The sequence below is a fragment of the Mangifera indica genome, chromosome 1, assembly GCF_011075055.1.
Source record: "Mangifera indica cultivar Alphonso chromosome 1, CATAS_Mindica_2.1, whole genome shotgun sequence".
Classification (NCBI taxonomy): Eukaryota; Viridiplantae; Streptophyta; class Magnoliopsida; order Sapindales; family Anacardiaceae; genus Mangifera; species Mangifera indica.
The window spans coordinates 23,583,933-23,607,180 of record NC_058137.1 but is presented as its reverse complement, the minus strand read 5'-3'; the positions used below and the strand labels follow the sequence as shown (position 1 = coordinate 23,607,180).

At 31.9% G+C, this 23,248-nt stretch overlaps 3 protein-coding genes across 8 annotated transcripts; all 3 read right to left on the bottom strand.

The window, feature by feature from the left end:
• Positions 1 to 281: 281 nt before the first annotated feature.
• On the bottom strand, positions 282 to 5,370 carry LOC123217098. 4 transcript variants are annotated; one of them, XM_044637900.1, is made up of 9 exons: positions 5,176 to 5,370; positions 4,379 to 4,463; positions 4,186 to 4,266; positions 3,405 to 3,510; positions 2,114 to 2,296; positions 1,477 to 1,959; positions 1,278 to 1,361; positions 1,083 to 1,193; positions 282 to 564 (listed from the first exon to the last, which is right to left on the bottom strand). In XM_044637900.1, the coding sequence occupies exons 4-8, from the start codon at positions 3,472 to 3,474 to the stop codon at positions 1,096 to 1,098; spliced, it is 918 nt and encodes a 305-aa protein (XP_044493835.1). In that variant the 5' UTR covers positions 3,475 to 3,510; positions 4,186 to 4,266; positions 4,379 to 4,463; positions 5,176 to 5,370; the 3' UTR covers positions 282 to 564; positions 1,083 to 1,095. The 4 variants fall into 4 exon arrangements, with proteins under 4 accessions (XP_044493835.1, XP_044493821.1, XP_044493815.1 ...); XM_044637886.1 differs by lacking the exon at positions 4,186 to 4,266 and having other exon boundaries at positions 4,379 to 4,516; XM_044637880.1 differs by lacking the exon at positions 4,186 to 4,266 and having other exon boundaries at positions 5,176 to 5,369.
• Positions 5,371 to 8,615: 3,245 nt separating this feature from the next.
• On the bottom strand, positions 8,616 to 13,274 carry LOC123217088 (acyl-CoA-binding domain-containing protein 1-like). 2 transcript variants are annotated; one of them, XM_044637856.1, is made up of 6 exons: positions 12,545 to 13,270; positions 11,826 to 11,931; positions 11,601 to 11,704; positions 10,236 to 10,327; positions 9,843 to 9,940; positions 8,616 to 9,019 (listed from the first exon to the last, which is right to left on the bottom strand). In XM_044637856.1, the coding sequence occupies exons 1-6, from the start codon at positions 13,051 to 13,053 to the stop codon at positions 8,852 to 8,854; spliced, it is 1,077 nt and encodes a 358-aa protein (XP_044493791.1). In that variant the 5' UTR covers positions 13,054 to 13,270; the 3' UTR covers positions 8,616 to 8,851. The 2 variants fall into 2 exon arrangements, with proteins under 2 accessions (XP_044493791.1, XP_044493801.1); XM_044637866.1 differs by lacking the exons at positions 8,616 to 9,019; positions 9,843 to 9,940 and adding an exon at positions 9,990 to 10,133 and having other exon boundaries at positions 12,545 to 13,274.
• Positions 13,275 to 16,407: 3,133 nt separating this feature from the next.
• On the bottom strand, positions 16,408 to 18,808 carry LOC123217124 (glucan endo-1,3-beta-glucosidase). Of its 2 annotated transcripts, XM_044637908.1 has the most exons (4): positions 18,454 to 18,801; positions 17,403 to 18,379; positions 16,903 to 17,227; positions 16,408 to 16,668 (listed from the first exon to the last, which is right to left on the bottom strand). In XM_044637908.1, exons 1-4 carry the CDS (start codon positions 18,533 to 18,535, stop codon positions 16,646 to 16,648), a joined length of 1,407 nt encoding a protein of 468 aa, XP_044493843.1. In that variant the 5' UTR covers positions 18,536 to 18,801; the 3' UTR covers positions 16,408 to 16,645. The 2 variants fall into 2 exon arrangements, with proteins under 2 accessions (XP_044493843.1, XP_044493852.1); XM_044637917.1 differs by lacking the exon at positions 16,408 to 16,668 and having other exon boundaries at positions 17,123 to 17,227; positions 17,321 to 18,379; positions 18,454 to 18,808.
• Between the last annotated feature and the right edge of the window lie 4,440 nt (positions 18,809 to 23,248).

Below are 23,248 nucleotides of genomic sequence, written 5' to 3'. Positions count from 1 at the left end.
AACTTGAATTCGAATTAAAAAATATTAAACTTTTAGACTTAAACTTGTTTAAACTAAACTCGTTTTAAGTGTATTCAAATCAAATTTGAATTCAAATAAGCTCAATTTGAATTCAATCTTAAAGAAATTATGTTTAAAAAAAAAAGTCACAAAGTCTCCTTAGATAACAAATGGGGATAAATAACATCACCCTTCGTTTCGATACGATATTCAACAATTAAAAAAGTTCAATTTTTCATAAATGGCAAAACTCACTCACTCACATGAACTTGCATCCAAAATGTAAAATATTAAGTGACATAAACTTCCAACAGAAGGTTGAATGTGACAAATATTACCAATAATTTTAATTTAATAAAGTAAAAGGCAAACAAATATTATGATATTTAACATTCCTACTTTTTATCAACAACCTTTGTCAATTCAACAATCTACAAAATCAGTGAACTCTTAACAAACCAAATAAACTCATATCTTCAAAAATTTCACCTCCATCTTCATCTTCTGCAGCTATTAGATATTATATACAGACCCATTTGTCTTAGATGTATGTGCCAGTTAGACCTGCATCACAATAGTAAACATCCTTACTTTTTAATTTATTTACCTTTTCTATAATTTGACAGCTTCCTAGTCATATGAAAACATATCGGTTTTTTTTTTTTTTTGGTGTCAACATTATTGAAATTATTCTTTTTCTCTGAATAAAAAATAGATGCAGATATGCTATTTTGCACTAAAGACACTTATAAGTGTGAGAGTTTCTCACACTGGAAGTGCAAGTCTTAGGATAATATTAGGTTGAAATACTCTACATGTTTATGTGCCTATCATGGCAACCTCAAACAAGAGTTTCGGTATCTGAAACTGTTGATGGTGAAATGGAAAAAGTGTAACCAATATTTTCATCCCCGCAAGGTTCGCTCAAAGAAATATAATACAGCACCCAGGCACAGGTTAAATACGAAGTTGCCAAGCAAACCATAGTATGTATAGCTTAGCAATAATCAGATTGTCAAACCTCAACCGTATGCCCAAAGGCAACTGAGAAAAATTAGCATGGGGAAAGTGAGAACATTTACCAATTTCTAGAGACTATTCACTTCCAAAATCGCCATGACCTAAGCCTTCAGATTTGATGTCCAACTTTTCATTTTCTCCTGTAGGCCAAGACCCCAATTTAGATACTGTATCTGCATGAAACACATTTATATACCAAAAAGAACACTGGGAGAGGTTGGGGATGATGAGCAGGAAGCAAAGAGGCTAGAACTCACCTTGACTCTCTCTTTCACAAGAATTAAGGAAATTTTCAGTATCTGTACCTAGGAATGGTGACGTAGAATAGCTCTCCAGTAGATCTGGAAATATTAGAAATGAGATTCAATCCTACTATAACACCCATAAACTGGTTAAAAAATCCTTCAAAACTCCCAACGTAAATTAAATAAAATCTCACATGCATAGAGGACAAACCTGAACTATGAGAAAAGTCGGCTGTCAAATCTGATAAACTGAAATTTCGAGGAATCTGACCCAAAAATCCAAATGAAGAGGTATCTGCACCAAGAAGTGGTTCATTCAGCCCCTGAGAGGTGGACTCTACACTGCTGAAAGATGCAACAGCTGCATCTGCAATTGATGGACGGGCTTCCAGGACACTGCCATCAGCACCAAACATGTACAGGGAGCTTCCTGAATATTCCACTTCTGATTTGACCATTCCCCCATTCATCCCTTCAATCTGATCTCTGCCCTTAGCTGAAAGCAAATTTGTTGTGTTATCAACACTGCTCACCTGGGAAGACACTCCAACAGCAGACGGTAAACCTGTGCGTAATGATGACCTTCCATCAATAAATGCGTTAGGTACAACAGAGCCTATTGGATGGTGCATGTTTTCCATCTTTATGGCTGGTACAGAGTGCTCTATTGGATAGCCTGCTAAATTCTGGGACACTGACAAATGAAATGACATCAATAGCTGCACAATAAGTGACAAATATGCGATAAAAGGTTTCAACTTGGCAAAGCACATTCCCAATAAGGCAAACCAAGCCGATGATCTATTAGGCAAGGTAAGAATGTTCAACTCAACAGAAAGCACTCTTACGTGGTGGGACATGCGACCCATTAGAATTAGGAAATGGAGCAACTCCCTGTGGGTGAATTTGACTCATTAAATGCAGCTGTTGCTCAAGCAGTGTATTGAATTCAATAATTTGGTGCTTGACCATCAGTCTTAAATAATAAGCCCTGAAGAATTCCTGATTCTCTTCTTCAAGCTTTTGCCAAACTGGAATGCACGAAACATTTCAAACTTTGTGAGGAGATTAAAGAGTAAAATTACAAGAAAAATTGCATACAACTTTTTGACGGGTGAAAAATAAAGATGCATCCTCAGCATCACAAATTATCTATCATGTCAATATTGAGAAAAATTGAATTCTCAGATGGTTTGATACAGCTAATCATTGTTGATAAACAATCACTGCTTATGTCCATCTTAGTAGACTCAAAAGAGAGCTAAAAATCAAGCGTCTTTATGGATATCATAATTGAAGGACAAATCACCCATGAAAAAGGGTTAGCTGATAAAACCAAAACATCAATCAGTAGCCAAAAATCAACAAAGAATATTCTTGATACGAAGTTATTTACAAATAAATAACAAAGCTGGTACAATAACAAAAATGAGTTTCAAATGCAAAAATCAATCTTAGAATACTAGTTCTCGCAATGAGCAAATAACAGTCAAATAATATTACTTTTTATGACATAAGTCTAGCAGCTTGAGTAATATTTTGCCAAATCTTTGCATTCACCTTGAGTACATAATAGCCTTTCCCATCTCCACAAGTAAACCAAGTTTCACCTCACAAGACTCATTAACTACAAAACTTTATCAGAAGCCATTTGTTCCCAGATAGATGCTTAGAATTAAGCTGTTACCATTTTCATAACTTTTTGTATCAACAGATAACGCTTGATCAAATCAGAAACCTAAAAAAAGCTCTATTCACTGAAAAGCATAAACCATCATGCTACACAACGCTTTTTTCTCTTGCCTTCCAGGGAAAGCACACTACTATCATTGGAATCTTCAATGTTGAAAGCAAAAATGTAATAATAATAATAATTCAAAGGTTTCACCTAAATAGATTACATCTTGGAGAAGTTATGCTATCATCTAAATCATCAAAATGCAACCATGAATGGATAATTAAAGCAAAATCTATCACCCATACATTTTCTTCTACAATAACAAAAATGACAAGGTTTGAACAAGAAAATTCAGGGGCCAAAAATTATAAACCAAAGCATTAGGCAACCAAAATCAATCATAGCATCACTTTGAATCACATAAATGGAGCTTAAGTTCCACAAAACAATAAGCTAGTTACCAAGTTCTGTAAAGCCAGGCTCAATCTTTGCCTGAGCCAAGAGAGTTTCCACCACTTCCTTCTGGTTCATATATAATTGAAGACAGCGTTCAATAAGATTTTGCACCTGAAATTAGACATCAATTAACCAAAAAAGAGATCATGCCAGCATATAATTTCCCGGAGATACAGGTTTATAAATGGATATTTGACAAGGAAACTGTTAACCCAGTTCCAAAAAGAACAGGTAAGAGAAGCGACTTTTTAATTGATTAACTATGCATGTTAGAGAGACAAAACTATAAGCAGAGTTTATCAATTAAGACTTTGACATGAGAAAATTCATTATAGTTCTTGTTCAAGGACCATTCTCCAGGGTCTGATATTTTTTCTCTCACACGATCAACAACTCTGTATTTATACTTTCATATTTCCAGTTCTTGAACTAGAAACACTCCCACATATCAACACAGTTTAACCTAACAATTCTGATAAAGATATTGTCTTAGACTTATCATATTTCTAGAATAGTATGAAAATGAAACTCTATTTAGCTTTGAATCATCTGGCCAAAATAAATGCAGAACCATTTTGGAGAGGATAACAAACAAGGAGACCTTTTGGCTCAATTAGTACAGGATATGCTCCAACATTTTTTTTTTCCCCAAAAAAGGAAACCAAAATATATAACAGAGTCCTGATCAAAATTTTGCTATTGGTGACCAAATATACTTCTTTTATTCAAGGCTTTCACCAATAAAATTAATTCTTTATTTTTCTAAGTTGAAAGAGAAATCCTCACATGTCACATGTCAATGGAACAATCTACTCATGACACAACATTCTCTGCTTCATTCCCCCCATTGTTGCAGGAAAATTTTCTCTCCAAAAAAGAAATCACACGGTTTTACAAGTAAATTAAATAAACGAATACAAGAATTATAAGTAGGCAGTGTATCATAGTCCGTCAATAATATACAAGTTCAATGTCTTACCATTTGTAAATCATCACGTGAGACCTTTCTCACAGTTCCATTTGACATCTTGAGGTTGCAAAAAGAGGCAATATGTGTGCAAAAACTGCAGAGATTATATTTCAATGCTTAAAGAATCTAGTGAACTTATCTTGCAAGCTGACACAAGTCATGCAGACATGAATTTTCGCTAAGACTTAAGTTTATCAAAATATTCAAAAATGCGCAACTTTGTTTAACAATTATTTTATGCACTAGAGCAGTTAGCAATATTGAAATGTTTATTACGCTTTGGTTTACAAAATTGCTTCCAGAAGCTAAGCGAGTCTACCTAATTGACATTCACATAACAAAAAAATCATTGCTATCACGCTCTGATATAAGATTTACAAAAAAGCTATCTATTACATTGCATATCCATTAACAAAAAAAATCCATAAAAAATATGAATAAATATATCATCAAAGGGAAGCCCTAAAACTCAAATTAATATATTTCAGTAACACAAACCCTAAACAAATAAGTAAAACATTTTCCAAACTCAAACTAATTTTTAAGTTTTCATTTTAACAACAGGTAAGAAAATTTTCAAAATTTCAGCAAGATAAACCCTAAACAATTTAATTAAGAACGAAAAACCACGCCAATTTTATTCTTTAATTTGCATTCATGCTGTTTAATCGAACCTGGAGAAAATAATTTAGCTAAAAACAATCATAAAAGATAATGAAAAAACACATTAATTTTAAAGAAATGAAAGTAAGTTTGTTGGAATTAAAAATAAATAAATAAATAAAGTAAAGCTAAACATAAACTACCGGCGGCTAGGTGGTCGGCGACGGCCGGAGGACGATCAGTAGCAATTCGGTAACGACGTCCGGTTGGCTGCTGACACTGGCAGTTAAAAAGCAGGGAGATATCTCGAAAAAGGGAGACGTCACGTGGATCTAGAATTTCTCAGTATTATATTTTTTCAAAATTTCGGCAGAGCAAAGCTAGCCTCTCAAAATAAATAATAATAATAACCTAGCCCAATTCATTAAATATAGGGGCAAAAATATAAATTCAGTAAAAGTTAACTGTACTTTGTAATTAAAACAAGAGTGATCAAATAAGGGTTTGTTTATAAAAATGATAAAAAAATTATAGGCGCATAGAAATTGACAACTCTTTTGGGGCTCTATGGACATAACTAAAATTCAAATTTAAAGACCAAAAATACTCTTGTGCTCTTTTTTAAATAAACCATAATACTTTTTAAGTGTAGTTCAAAATAAAAGATAATAAAAGGACTATAAATATATATCTTACTAATTAACCGCCATAGATGATTGATTGTTATGTCTTATCAATTAATTCTTTTATATTTTACTGATTTTTATTATTATACGTGGAATGTTATTGATAATAAAATACTCACATATTGATAATATATACAGACGTTAATTGGGTTAGGTTGGCCTACGGTTCGAAAAAAAGGGCCAATATCGACCAATGGTTCAGGAAAAAAAACCCAATATTGAAGGGTCTGGCTAGTTATTCTAACAAATCAGATTCAGCGTATGAACCATTTGGATCAGACAGAGGGCTCGTGGGTCAGCTCAATATGGGTTGTTACTATTGATAATTTAAAAAAACATAATTTAAAAAATTAATAAAAAATACTTTTAAAAAATTAATAGACTAACTTGTTATTAGAGGACCTGACCCAACTCTATATATATAAAGTTGGATCGTAAGTTTTATACTTCTATCGAATTAACTTGACTCGTAAGATTTATAATTATATAAGTTTTAGACCTGGCTTGACTTATAGATTTAATGGGCCACACTAACATCGACTTAACCTACTACTTTAATAATATATATTAATACTTAGAAACATAAAATATTATAGTTACATAATACCATATGCACACATCAATAAGTCATTATGCGTGTGTGTATATATATATAAATAAATATATATATATATATATATATATATATATATATATATATATATATATATATATATATTTAACATACATGTCAACAAAACAAATATGATATACATACATATGTAAATATGCATAATCATATCAATCAACATCACAAAAATACCTAGATGGCCAAGTGTGTATGGAGATGTATTTTAAGCTTGTCTTGAAAGTTTAATAGTTTAGGACACTCAGCTCTATATGCATACTCACTGTAAAGAATTTGAGCAGATGGATCAATTTATTTTCTTAAGAATCTTTAAGATATTTTGTTCAAATGGAGCAAAAATAAATTATAAAATAAATTAGTCTAAAATACTTATCAATTAAAAAACGAGTAAAATGTGTCTCATATACATAAATATTCATAATAAATAAAAAAATAAACTTTGAAACTCTTAAAAGTAACAAATATGCAAATAATTCGTAAAAAAATAGAATATTGAACTCATAATTACAGTTAAGTCATGACATATAAACAAACTCTCGTTTCTCTCGTGTAAATCAACTCTATTGACTTATTATTTATCTTTTATATGTAAAATAATTAAAAAAATGTATAAATATTAAAAACATTTAGTAAATTAGTGATTTATCGAACATCATCATATGTACATAACTCGAACAAATATTAGCATTTCAAAACTTAGAAATAGCGTAATTTTCGCATATAGTATATGTTAATAAAACTTCTTAACTGTCAATTCTTTCGATGATATTATGTTTAACTTAACTCATCTCAATGTATTATTACACACAACTTAACTCCGAAATTCAATAGTGTTGCACCGTTAGTCTTAGGATAAATTCAATTTTGTGCCAATATGTTTACACACTTCTCATTGCCATTCTTGTTAACATATTAATCATCACCTAAAATATAAATTTTTATTCAAAAAAAACCTTAAAATTTATATCTTGAGTTCCTGATTATTTTTGTATCTATCCCTACAAAAATGGATAATTTAATTAATTACTTGAATAATAATTTGGTATAATTTTATTTTGAATTTCATTATTTCTTATCCACATGTTAATCAATTATCCCTTTATTATGAACTTGTTTAATATAATTATAGTGTATCCTAGAAATAAATTGTTTTTAATGTCATCTCTAAATTAAAAAAAAAAAAAGGGAAAATTACATTTAGCACAAACTCAACCTTATAATAGAAAAATTACGAAAACATTCGAAAATGGTCAAATGCCCTTTATAGGATATCAAAATAGTTTTAGTCTAATTTATTAGTATTGTAATAAACCTAAATTATTTGTATTAAATTTATCTTGTCTATTTTACTGGATAATAAATTTTTTTTAATAATTTTCCATTATCAAAGTAATTTAAAATATAATATAAAAGATAATTTGAATATTATTCACCCATCATATTAAAAATATTAATAAAGAAATTTTAATTTTGTAACTGTTTTATTCTTATTCAATTTTTAAGAGAAAAATATTTTTGTTTTCAATTAAATTCATGAGCTTCCCAATGCAAAGAAACTTTTACTTCAATTAAAAAATGAGCCACCCAAGCCTCAAGCATCTAAATTTGTGATTGGATTTTGTTGATTTCATCCCCTCTGAGTGACGAATCTCATTGTTGTACGAGATTGAGAAGAAAAAACTTGTCGTGTCACTTTTACACGCCACGCTACTGCATCTACACTGGATCTCTCACTTATTTTATCCTCTTTGAGTGTCTGGTCTCCTTATTGTATGAGATAGGAATGAGAAGATTATTATAGGAGCTTTTGGCTATCAAATTTGCCCGCAATGGCCACCCCTGCCAACTAATGGTGTTTAGTTGCCACCTACATAAGCACTCAAGTGCAAAGTCACCACCTTGTCTAATCGCATCCAAGCCTGCAACTTTGCACACTGCAAATATGAAAGCAATTGCCTTCAAATTGATTGACCTCCACAACATTGCTCTTGTAGCGTCCATCAATGATGGGAAAGTAGGCCCTAGGCGCTGCCACACATGCATCTATTGTCTAAAGCACCAGTAATAGTCTTTAAGCAGAAGTCATCAAACTCTTTCATTCAACCCCCACCTTCTGATTTAGTCTAGTTTTCTCTTATCATTTCCCTCTGTCTCCACATTTATTTTCATTTTTTGTAAGTCTCCTTTAATTTATTGCAGTATCCCATGCCTTCACGCCACTTGTCACGGTTGGGGACATTTCAATAAATTGATATCTCAATATTATTTTATTATTATCAATCAAACACAATAATAATTTATTCACATCAATTTAACTAAACAGTAATAATTTATTTAAATCAAACATATTCCCTGATATATCATTGATAAAACTTGGTTTTTCATATTCCCTCACTTACTGAGAGGATGAAGATGAGGAATCACGATTACAAGAGGGCCGAAAATATAAACCCTGATATATCATTAAGATAAAAAGGCTGAAAGAGGTTATATCATTTTATAGCCCTGTGCAAGCATGAGAAATTTGCAGAAAAATACTTGAGCTACCACAACAAAACACAACCTTCAGTCACTCTGTTTCACTTCACCTCGCATCCAAGGCCAGTTCGCACAAGGGGAGTTGCCATCGTTATCCTGTATGTCTATGTCAGCATTTTGCTTCACAAGAAACTCAGCAACAGCTTTCCTCTCGCAGACAACAGCATAATGCAATGGAGTTTGGCCTTCATTGTCCTTCCATTTGAAAAAATGAAATACCAAAGTTAACGAAAATGTTAACTGACAAACATCACTAATCAGTAAAACACAAAGGAGTAACTGAGAAAATAAGTTCTAAACAAGCTCCTGAAAGACATACGTCAGATTTTTAAACAATGGAACTCAAGCATGTAAAGGATGTACAGGCCTACTGGCTGCAGAGGGTGTTCATATTATAAAAACTAGCAAAAATCCCTGATCTTCATAGCCTTGGGCAAATATGTAACACAGAAATGACGAAATAAAAAGTTGATCATAGAAGTGTATTTTTTAAAATTGTTTTGGGCTCTTAAAATTAAAATAATGTCTTCCAATTACACTGGGAGAACATGATTTGGAATAAACAAAAATTCATTCCATAAAAATTAGCGTCAGACTAAAATTTATGACTTAAAAGCCATTCATGCGTTTCTCAAAAATTATTTAGCACACAATCCTTTTCTACTTATCCAAGATTAAAGAACCAAAGCAAATTCAGATGTTCTGCTTTTAAACATCTGTTTCCAAAATATGACTTCATTAATTACTAAACAACCAGATTAGTTGAATCTCATAAGTTACACAAACAACTTCTAGAAGAAAGCTGACTAATGTTAAAAGTCCAAATTAGGATGATAAATTATCCCTCAAGTTCAACCGATAGGAAATGTAGATTTCCTAATTTTGAAATAAGCACACAAGAAGTGATTAGAATCCAATGGCAGATGAAAACTTGACTTTCAATTATGTTTAATCCTCAATAGACAAAAGCAACCTAATATTGATAACAAATAGTGCGTACATATGTGTGTACACTTACCTTAGCATTTACATCAGCATTCCTGCTAACAAGGAGTTCACAGACATTGAGGTGGCCACGATCTACAGCCCAATGCAAAGGAGTGCGACCCTCACTATCTAGAATATCACCAGTAAACCGTTAAAATAAGTAATATAAATGTTGTATTCCTTGATTTCTGATTAAACTAGGCAGAAATACATTTATGTATTGGGCATTATACTGTGTTTCGCTCACTCAATAGGTCAATGAGCTCCACAAAAAGCTCAGGGGAGCTGTTCTGTAGATGAGCAGCTGGACTGCTCGGCATCTCTAGGAATTATGTCAATGTGTTAGCACCATTGTCATCCATGTCAACAATGCCAATGCCTAGGAAAAAAGTAAACTATGATAAAATAAAAAAAAAAATATTACCTCTCAAATTCACTGAAACACCATTTTCAATACATGTAACCAAATTATTCACATCTCCTTCTCTGGCAAAGGCATGTATAGCATCCATTCTCCTGAAAGGTGACAAAGTTTTAGCTTTTCACCATAATTTTTTGTTTCAAAAACATTACTTCTTTCAACAAAAGCATTCTATATACCAACATGATTCAGTACTTCTGACATTTGGCAATGGATGGTTAGCATTTCAATTTTATTCCCTCAATCCCCAATATACATAAATTTGGTTGAAGAACCTCATAGTAGCATGTATCCACAGGCATGCAGTTCGCTTTGGTAAAAACCCTCCAACCCAGTGCAAGGGTAACTTTTTTTTTTGGGTAAGTAAGGGCAACTAATAACATCAAACTAATTTAAAGAAAAAAGTTATAATGACCATAAAACCACCAAGAAACAACAGCGTATTGAAAATATTAAACAAGCAACAACATACAATAAATAAGTATACATTGTTTTACTTATTTCTTCTTTATTTTCTGGGATAATTAGTTACACATATAACAGTTAGAAAATATGATCAAGAGAAAACTACCAAAGAGTTCCATAGATCTGCCCCTTCCAACATGGATGAAATGACTAATCACATTAAACCTAGCAGAAGTACAGCTTATACTCCTTTACATAGCATTTTATTCCCTTCTATTTAGCAAGATCACCTAAAGCACACAATTCAATGCTAAGCAGCTCTAGATGCAGTGCAGAATTGATATCATGGTGAATAAAAGAAGTGTGCATATAAAAGACTTGAGAGTCAAGCAAAAGAACAACTGATGACTCAATAATATAATATTTGAAGGCATGCACTACAGTATGACAAGGAGGGAAAATATATTAGCAGGATCTTTGTCTTTGGGACAAGTAGCAGGAATGAAGTTGAAACCAAAAGCCACAAATTTTAATTTACTCTTTGGAAATATCTCTTTCTTTTCGAAGTGTACACTCATATATATGTTTGTTCAACTTATATCACCGATAAAAAGACACCCCCACAAAACCATAAATCTATAACTCATCAAAATGCAGCAATTAAGTCAAATAGAAAGCAGATCCTGCTCAATTTATAAAAATAAAATAAAATAAAATTGCAGCTCTTATTTCGCCATAGCATAAAGCAGATGCAGATAGGAAATGAATTGAAACAAAATAAAGCCAACCCCTCTTAAAAATGGACCATATATTCAATATACTTGAAAGAAAAAATCCCTAACCTTCAAAGAATTCCATACCATTTAACTGATTTCAGGTGAGTTAAGACCATACCCAATGCCACTCAAAAAATCAATGCATTTAATACGAACCATTTCAGAAACCAAGTTCTTAAAACCTTACAACTCATTTCCAGGTTCCTCCTCATACACAAGAGAGCTGAAAACAGGCCCCATTGGTCCTTTAGATTCTCTAGTTACTGCATCATCATCTCCACCTCTACTCTTCTGGTCATCCATAGTTGAGAAAAAAGGGATTAAGAAATCACTTAATAACCTAGATAAAGTAACAGATTTGTGGCAGTTTCAGACAAACAGAAACATGATAAACAAAAAGATTAATTCTCACCGCTGATAAGCCAGCAGCCCATGTAGGATATAGCTCTGTAACAATATCAATATATTTCTGCATTGCTACTTCTGGAGGCATAGCACCCAATTTCTGCCATGCTTGCCTAGAAGCAAGTAAAAAAACTTATATACTTCATCATCCAACCATGATACTTTAATCCAGAAACAATTGTGACAATTAAATGCACATAGGCTCCAAGAATACCAATATATTTCTGCACTGCTACTTCAGGAATCAAAGTACCCAATAAACATAAAATATATTAAATGTACAACCACAAGATCTTTAACCCGAAACAGTCAGTACACATCCAGTCTTATGGTTGCAATGAAGGATGAATTATACATAGGTCTTGTTAAAACTTCCAATTGATAGATAACTTTCATTATAAAATCATATCATGTACTTTAATCAAATGAATTCTTCCTCAATTTCCAACCCAATAATTTCAACTACTTCAACCGCAACACCAACTCCCCCTAAGTGAAAATTTTTCAATATCACCCCCACTAAGCAAACAACATTCTTGTTTTAAGTACAACTGTATCTTAAAACCCTGGAGGTTGCAGGCAGAGTAACTTCACTTATCAGTGAATATAACTTAATCATATCTATTATTTGCTTCTAATCAATCAATTAAATCACACCTATATTTGATTAAATCAGCCAATAAAGATTACTCAACTGCACTAAAAGAAGAAATTAACGAAGCGTACCACTTCGCTCTAGCCGTCATTTTCAAAGCAGAAGGCTGAGGAGTACTACAGGGTCCTTCAGTGGCAATCTTGTATAAGCCATAAAGCTGTAGCTGCACATCACTCGAAACCTTCTGACCGGACGAAGTGGCAGCAGTGGCCGCCACAAAAGCCGTCGCAGCACTGAACATCTCATCTAATTCCGTACTCTCAACACCCTCCCAGTCGTCATCGTCGTCGCCATAATCACTGCAAGGTAAGCTCTCGTTCCTCACGCTCCCAAGTTCGGCGATCATAGATTCAGTCTCGTCAGCAAGGCGCAGGCCCAAATCGGCCTCCAGCCCAAGAGGATTCTCATCAAGTAGAACGACGGATTTGTTAGACTGAGAATTAGACTCAGTATTACGAGTGACTGTTAAATTGTCGTCCTTGAATGAAACAACAATAGAGATTAACTTGGCGACAAGAAAAGAGAAGATTAAGCCGATGAAAATTGATTGCAGCAGTGGTTGCCACTCACTCATAGCCATGAAATAAGTTGAAAAAAAAGAACCCTAACCCTAGAAAATGGAGAGGCTTGGAAGATGAAATTGAAATTTGAAAGAAGAGTGGATTTGATTCGGTGGACAAAGCGAGAGAGAATTAATTTGGCGCCGTCGGAACGGAGCGCATCCTCTATATATTGGTAGTAGTAAGGTCGAGGAGAAGCCGGTTTAGGACACACCATTCATTCACATGTGCCTTTTTTTCTTTTTCTTGCTTTTTTATAATTTGATTGGGTAAATTTGAAGGATAGTGAGGCCTATAATTATTAGGTTAAATAAGATAAGATTTTATCATCATAATAAAGGTTTGAACTCAAGTCTACAATTTAAAAATTTTAATACTTCATCAGTTTCGCTAGCTCTTGGTTTATTTTAACTCCACATTCATATTGCTCATAGTCTCAAAAAGTAATAGTACCACCCCATTGTTCATATTCAAATATTGAAATTAATGGTAAAAGAGTACATAGCTAAGGGTGGACGTAAACGAAGTCGGTTTAGGTTTAGATAGTTGTTTGGTATAATTACATTAAATCTTGTTTCATCTACGACTCCTTATCTTTTCGAAAAATTTTTCTTTTTTATTTTACAACTTTTCTTTTTCTTTGGTATCACTAAATGATTAGCTTGAATAAGACAACATTAGCATATTGTTGAAATTGGTTTGTCTTTATTAACATATAGTTTAGTTTGTCCTGATTTTAACAATTTACTTATCCTCTCATAAAATGAATTTTCATTTTCCCTTTGTGTTTATTAGATTATAGTTCATTGCATTTGGGTTATATGTGTTTTTAGTTCAATAGAGGGAAATTATATGATACTCGTTTTGCCTAAAAATAGTTTAAATAGTAAAAAAGAAAAAATATTTTAAAATTAAACATTTTAAAATTAAACATTAAACCTGAGTTTCACCTATTTGACATAGTTGATTCAACATAAAAAAAATAGTTCAACTAAAATAAGTTTTTCTCGTTACAAATAAAAAAATGTTGCCCGTCATGTTCCTTTGGATGAATTTCCAATGTCCTTGTCCCTGATAATGTTGCCTACCATTTAAATAAAGTTCCATCTCAACCTTGGGTCATGCTACAATCCTTATATGTTCCATCTTGTTCTCGTCCATTATGTTATGCTGATTTCAAACTTAATCAATCTTAGGATCCTTCTTCTTTTTATATCCTTTCAGCCTTGCTCCTTCTGTATTTGTTGCGTTGTCGTCTGCCTCCACAAATCCTGCCTTTATGGATCCTATCGCGTCTCTTTTCCCCGATCTATGCATATTCATTTTGACGCCCCTGTTAGTCCTTCTCATTTGTATTCCTAATCCGACCAAGTCGAATTATCGTAATCATCCATTTATTGTGCTTGCTTGTTTCGTGAGCTCTATTCATATTCCTATTTGTTTTAGTCAAGCTAACAAAGATTTGGAGTGGCATGTTGCAATGCAGGATGAGATCAATGTTGTGATCAAAAATTAGACTTGGAGTTTGGTTCCCCCACATCCTTGAATGAATATTGGTAGTTCAAAATAGGTGTTCACGGTCAAGTATAAAGTTGATGGTCCTCTTACCCATTAAAAGGTTCGTTTTATTGCATACATATTTAATTAACCATATGTTATAGGTTTTTATGAGACTTTTAATTTAGTTATCAAATCGACTCTACTTATGTTAACACTTCCTATCTATGAAGAATAGATATTTTATCAATTAGATATTAATAATGTTTTTTTGTTTAGTGTTTTACAAAACACGTTGTCCGTGGCTCAACCCCTTGGGTTTGAGGGCTCAAGTTTCCCTACTCATGCATGTAAGCAAATTCATTTATGAGTTAAAACGAACACCTGGGGAATCGTTTCTACGGAATTTTTTTTTTCTTTTTTTTTTTTTTTGGGGGGGGGGGGGGGGGGGGGGGGGGGGGGGGGGGGGGTGGAGTGTGGATAGGAGTTCAGTGTCCCATTTATTATTTTCGGACATTACCATTTATGTAACTCTAAATTTTTAGTTCGTTTATTAGTGTTTGTTTAGTACAATTTATTTAATCCTAAATTATATCAATTATAACATTTTAAAAATAGTTAATGTAAATAATCTAATTATGGATTATTATCAGATTTTTATATTATTTAAGTTATAATCTACTAATTAATAGGATTAATATTTTCTTATTTTTTTAATTATTGAATTATTAGATTTAATGTGATTTGTACATTTCTAATAAAGAACTAAAATATTACGTATATTAGATAAAGATGATAATTTCGATCTGATTTTAGGAGTCTCAACCCTCTTGAGCCTAACGAGGAGGAGATTCTCCCATAGAAACGGGAAAGGAAACGGGACGAGGGTGAAAAAAATTTTCGTAATAGGGGGCAGTCCAAGGACTGGAATAAATGTGTCCTCTCCTCGTCTCGACCCTGTCTCTGTTTTTTTATATTAATATATTTACTTAAAATACTAACATATTTTTATAATTTTAGATTATTTATGTTTTTTAAATTTATTTAGATTTTTGTTGTGCATATTAAAGTGGTAATATATTATATTTGTGACATTTCAAATAGTGGATTTGTTTTAATTTTACTTAATTTGTTTATTTAATATATTTATATTGTGTTTAGAGAGTATAACAAGGAGATTTTTCCTTGTGAGTACGAGAAGGATATTTATAACAAGGGCTTTTCTTTGTGGGGGAAGAGAGGAGAAATTATTTTCATTCCTTAACGAGAACAGATCAGAGACAGAGATTTATATCTTTTACAGGAATAGAGATAAGGATTGAGACTCCCCACCTTTTCCCGTTGTCATCCCTAATATTAGACATTTTAATATACATAATCAATTATTCTAGATTATTTATCAACAATCATAATTAATTATGATTATCTACAATCCAATAACACCAAATATATAATAAATGACCATTACATAATTAATTATTCTTATAATTATAATTCAAAGTCATAATTTGTAACTCAATAATAAATATTTGAAAACCCATTAATATTATAAATAAAGATGATCATATTTTTTGAGCAAGGTTATATACATAAATTTTAAATACACAAAATAGATACATAAATAATATATCATCGTATGATTAAATATTATTTTATCTTTAATTTAAAATTTCTTAATCACATAATTATATATCTATTTTATAAACTTAAAATATATACACATAATTTTATTGATTTTTTCGTCAATGTATAAGGACAATTTAGGGAAATGTTACAAAAGGAACTGATTTTTGTGGGAAAATTTTCATAGCACAAGCGCAATATTCAGTTTTACATAGAAAAAAGTCAATATATAATAACATAACTGATGATATTCATGGTACTAAAAATTAAAATAAATATTTAAATGCCGGGAACAAAAAGCAAACTGTAACGTTGCTGTGACTCTGGAAAACATTGATCAATACAATCTTTAAGCTAAGCTGTAGCTAGTTTAAATTTGATATTCCTGGTACTCCTTATTCTAAAACAAAAGCAAAATTACAAATTAACTAACATAGAAATTATGCCTTGGTCTTCATTGCAAATTTGCAATTCATGCACTCCATATCAAAATTAATATTTGCAGCTTCCATAGCCTGCAGTGTCAATAAAAGGGCAACAGAAAGATATGATCAGCTAATTAGTGTATATATATATAAAAACTAGGAATAGATACAATCGGGACTGGGTTTGAACATCTTTTGAATCAAGTTTGATTTGAATAAAAAATAGTTTTATTTGAGTTCATTAAACCAAAGTTAAAAATAGGGTTTGGTTCAAATCCAAACCTAAAAGAAACCATAAAAATAATAATAATAAAAATAACATACTTGGATCAACGTCTGAGATTGCTCCAGTTTGTTTGAAATCGCAATCAAAATCATTCCTTCCCATAGCTTGGTAGTACATGTTCATGGCGTATGCAGCATGAGCTTGAACTGAATTTGGAAGGAAACATGAACCACCCTCTTGAATTGCTCCACAGTCCAAACCCAACCCACACACATAATCAATATTGCTCTGCAGAGCATCAATTTCGGCTCCTGTTTTCGGCAGACACCACCTTTTGCCCTTATCCTTTGGCCCTGAAGGCACCGGAGTCACAGGAGCAACCATCGGCCCTGGTGTTGGATTGGTGGGATTGTAAGATCTAGCCTGAAAAAATCAAGCACATTAACAAATCAATCAAATTATCATATAAAAATTGTACAAAATGTACTATAATTCTAGCTGATTTTCAGTTTTCACCGTGATTATTAATTACTAGAAGGCCGATTGTAATGACTAAGAAACAATATGCAACATGGTGATTAACAGCGGCGGCGGCTACCGTGGACCGGAGGATTCCGACATCGTAGACCGGCTTCACATCGGGCTCGAACAATCCGAAATTCCTTTCACATGTTGGTCCGACCTTGAGATTTTCATTGAAAAGAGCGAATATGTAAGTTTCAAACGTCCGATTTGGCATCAGTGGCGTCCCCTCTCCTGATGTTACATGGCGAATTAGATTTCTATTATATTCAGCTGCACTTTCTGGATCAACGCCGATTTGTGAAGCATCTCCTCTCGACGGCCACCCGGTTTCGGCAATGACAATTTCAATATCGGAAAAATCAAGGAGTTTCATAGCTGAAAAGACCGCATCAAGCTGCCCGTCTAACATGTTTGTGTAAAGAAGCTTTGTATTTTCATCAAACACTCCTGAATTAGGCCTAAACAAAGCATAATCAATGGTGTCCGCCGAGCAGCCGAAAAATGGATATGGGTTCACCATAAAAGGGGAATTGGTGGCTCTAAGGAAGCTGAGCAATGGTTTAAGCACATGAATATCGTATCCCTGTCGAAACTTGCCGGAAGAAGGAGGGCTTGAAGACGAAAGAATGCCTAAAGAATGCGGCGTCGAAACCTGGATTTGAAGGTCAAGAGAGGCGGCGACGAGGGCTGTGTGGAGCGTTTGCATTGCCGGAACAAGGCTGGCAATGACCAATTTGTTTGCGGTTGAGAGGACTTCGTTGCCGACTAAAATGCGGACGATGTTAGTGGCGGGCATGTGGGGCTGGATGTAAGTTTTGAGCCATTGTTGAGCGGCGGTCAGCTTAGTGAGCTGCGGGATTTGGCCGTTGGGGACAGTGACTGAGACTTCAATTCCTGTATGAGCAAAGGCTTTCAAGATTTCACCATTGGCATCGAAGAGGCGAACACGGTTGATGACGGTGTATTCTAATAAGAAATTTGCAACTTGTGATGGTGGAGGGAGGTTGTTTGCCACCGTGCCATAGTTGACTCCGATAGATCCTTCAACTCCTGCATACAATAATGCTATAAATTAGCTATAATATTTGGCCCAAGATTAGAATCAAATAGCTACAGTATTATACCTTGGGTGAGTATGAATGCAAGTAGAAGCAGCCAAAGTGTGAGAGGTGTGGAAGAGAAGAAAGGTGGCGAGAGTTTTGCCATGATTTGGAAGTGTGGTGGTGCATGGGAGTAGATAGAGATGCAGGACGGAAATTGAATAAGTGGGCATTGAGATTCTTTGCTTGGAGAATGGGGGAATTTGAATTTGGTAGGGTTGTGCGAGAGCTTTAGACTTTAGCAGTCAATGTGTCTGCTTTAGAAGTTGGAATCATCTTCCGAATTTTAGCTTTTCCTTTTCTTTTTTTTTTTCTCCATTTGCATTTGCTCAATTTATGACACCCGTATATTAAAAACTTAATTTTTTATATTATATATCATATACATATTTTCAAAAATAAAATAATAATAAATTATAATTAACACGTCAATTGCTATAAAAATATTACAAATACTCTTAAAATTTTAAAATTTTTCATATACACTTTTATTATATCTTTATTTTCTAAAAAAATATGTATAAAACTTATATTAAGCTTGCAAGCCGGAAAACCGATGGATCAAAAGAAGGTACTAAAGCCCAGTTATCATTATTAATTTTATGCACCAATAACCATGACAAACTTTAATAAAAATACATATATTTCTTTACTCACTCTAATGTTTTTATAATTATATATTTATCATATGTTTTCTTATGAATTATAAACATATATTAATTTCACTTTTTAAGGGGTATATACATATGGGGACAAACCTTTGTTAATGCAAGTTTTGCTCTACAATTCTAGAATAGATTCCAAAAATCTGCATTTAGCCACCTTCTTCGTAAAGGCCCAACATGCATTTAAGTGGTAAGTCCAACTTAGAGATTTGGTGACCACCATCATCTTATTTGTCAAAGCCAGTTATAGTACCAATGCTCAAGGTATTGAGCGGATGTTACATATGTTTGTGCGTTTTCCCACCAACATCTATGGTTATTTGATGACTTTAAAAGAATTACCGGTGGTGAGAATATAAAAGACTGCAAAAGAATATTTTATAGGGGATTAAAAGTGAAGGGATACCTTCAAAAAGGTATTTGGATTCGAGGGTTCTTGTTGCCGAACTTATGATAGAACAATGTTGATCTTAAGTATAGAGATATATGATATTTATCTATGTTAGGGATCACCAATTTTTCTTTAGTAATATTTTATATTTGTATGATAATGAATGAGCTATAATATTATCGGTTATAAATTCAAATTTAAATAATAACTCAGAACTGATTATATTGTTAATACGATCATGATCAAAACTAAATAAGTCAAAATTAGTTCTTCGTCGTCACCGTCTTCTTCTGGGAAGACGATCGTCTTCCCAGACAAAGACGACGGCTTCGTCTTCGTCTGGGAAGACGAAGAACTTCGTCTTCCCCGACGAAGTTCTTCGTCTCCCACCGCTTTTCCGGCGACGATCGGACCTCCAAATGGGAGGAAACCGATCACCGGAAGGAGAGGATTCTTCGGGAGGGAGAAGCCGTCGGCAACGGAGCCGGAGAGGTCGCCGGAGATTGCAAAACCAAACCCTAGGGTGAAACTGCCATTTTCTTAAACTTAGGCTGGGGGGAAATTTTTTTTTTCAAACTTTAGGGGGGCAAAAGGAGATAAAATTTTCAGGCGTTAGGGTTCTGTTAAATTTAACTGGCCATGGGTGGGTGTTTGGTATTTCCATAGTTAAAGGGGGGAAACTTGTCATTACAGCATACCTTGGGTGGGAAATAGTCGTTTGGCCTATTATTAAACAAAATTAATGCATCCATTAAATGATTAATTTATATAAAAAATGATAATGGTCTTCTTGTTCCCTTGTATTTGTTTATGCTTTTGTCAAATCAGATGCATTGAAAAAGCAGTCAGACTCCAGTTAATTTGCACGTTTAAAAGCCTTAAAACATCAAGCACAAGCTTTATCCCAAATAAATAAATTTTATATATATTTTCTAAAAGGTACAAGGAAGGAATATGTATCTAAACTTTTGTCAAATCAGAAACTGTTTATCATTTGCTTTAGTTGAACGAAGGAATAGTCTTTTCTTACCAGCGAGGAGATGGCATTTAAAAAAGTGTTAAATACTATATTTTTAAGCTAGCTCTTCCAGAATTTTCTGGGTAAATTAATTAATTAATAGTATAAGGATAATATTACGTATATTTATTTTTTTATATAAATCAATATATATAAAAAATATTTTATAATATAATTAAATATTATTTTATATTTAATTTATATTTATTTAACTATTTAATGATATACATAAATATATATTTATTTATGTATTTAAAATAGATATATATAATTTTATTAATAGTACAAAAGTTTGAAGGAGGAAAAATAAACAGAGGCTTGAAGGCTTGAGTTGAACTACTTTTCAAATTCATCTCTCCCTCGATAGTCAATACCATTGCCAACTTAATCACTATGAAAATTGGCATAAATTGGATTAAATTGATTGCTGAAAATGTTTCAAACCAATGCAAATTCAACTTTTACGTTCATAGAATAATATTATATATATAAATAATGATGATAAACTTATACACAAATTATATATGTTATAATATAATTAGATATTATTTTATCATTAATTTAAAAATATTTAATCACAAAATGATATATTATCATTTATGTATAAATTTATTCTTAATTTTTTATGCACAAAAAGTTCAATAATCATCCAATAAATAACATGTGAATTGGGCAATCTTTTATCCAATGGAAGCACAATGTGTGTGTGTGTGTATATATATATATATATATATATGAAATTTAAAAACTACTTTTTATAGATGTAAGTTTGGTAGCCACCCTTGTCTATTCACCCACCCTATGACTAAAGAGACTAGTCAGCTATGCGTTCTCCATAAATGAATTTAACAGGATGTTTGGGCAGGGATGTTGAAAATTATTTTGGTAATTTATTTTTTATTTTTTATTTTTTATTTTATTTAATTTATAAATAATAACAAATTTTAATAATATTATATTATCAATGATAATATAATAAATAACATAAAAAACAATTTAATTATCATATTTATATTAGGTATTAAAAGATTATTAAGATAATCTTTATTATATTATAACTATATCTTTATTTATAAATTTTTTTAAGATAAAAATAATATTATTTTTATTTTATATAACAAATAACATAAAAAAATTTTAGAATAATTATTCTCAAAAGTATTTAAATAAAATAATATATTAATATTCTTTTGTTATCTAATTAAATATAATAATTATTCATATATATCCAATTTTATTAAATTTTAATAAATATAATAATTAATTTATACTAAATAATTTTTAAAATAATATATTTTTAAAATAATTTTTTAATTTTAATAATAAAATATTTTCCAAATAAAACGTCCCCAAAATAATATGAAAGTAGATGGTCACCGTTATCCATATTTCTGGTTGCTCAACAATCGTTCAATTATTATTTTAATGGTAAGTAGCTGTCTTACTACAAAGTCTTTCTTCTTCTCTTCCCAATCAATTTTCAAGCATATCTAAATAATAAATAAAACTTCCAGATCAAAAGGGGAAATATTAAAAAAAAAAAAATCAAACAAAGACACGACATCGGTCGCCCTAAGTCTCTCCTGCAAAGAAAAATACGTTATAAAAATTATGCAAATACAAATTAAGATTCTAAAATGTGATTCAAAATTTTTAATTATATATATTTAATATTCTAATATTTATAAATATATTTGATATAATAATTTAGAGTAATTTCAGATTCAACTCCAAAGATGATTTTTATTAATTTTTAAATTTTACACTAGTGTTTAGGAATTTGAAGATTTACAGACGATTATCCACAGGAATCACAAAGAGATACTGAAAATTAAATTAAATTTTAGGAAATTGTTTTACCATCAAAATAAGGAAATTTGAGAAGGTAATCAGTGAAGAAAGAGTTCAGAGGATGATTAAGATTAACTTATCTGAAATAAACCCTGAGAGCAAAGCCGCCTTCGTTAACCGCTGAAAGAAGAAGACGGTGACGACGATCCAATTATTAAATATTTAATAAAACACTTATAATATTTCTCGCTCAAATGAGCATCTCAGCAACAGAAGCATCAGCAATATATATATATATATATGGAGAAGGTAGATAGCTATCTGTTTTTGGAATACTCATTTGAGCAAGAAACATTACAAAGTGAACTCAGACTTCTTGTATTGTAATTTGTCTGTCTTCTGCATCATTCGTCCAAAGCTGTCATAATAAATAGAGGGGCTCATGCAGGTTCAGATATATGAAATTACGAAAAACCCATCAGTCCTGAAGAAATGAATTATTCGGCGATAATGGTGGAGGTGGTGGTCCAGTGACGCGGTCAATTTCAATGACAAAATTACCTTTCTTATGAAGTTGTGGTCCGTTGGTATTGAGGTTATATATGGAAAACAAAAACAAAAATTGTAGTTCAAGGTGAAGGTACATATGTAAATACTGTGAGAGTTGAGTGTTGACAGTCTGTTTAAAAGGGAAGCGTAAATAGAAAGAATTGTAGTTGTCCATGGAATGGCAGTTCAAGGAACTGGTCGCAACAACTTTATCCATGTCTATTCCTATTTCTAAGTATAAAATTATTTGTATAAATAAATTATATATATTTCCTTTTTTTATAATTATACAATTAAATATTATTATCTCTACTTATATAAATATATTTATATAATAATAATATTATTATTTATATAATTTTTATATATAAATAATAATATATTATCATATAATTAAATATTAAT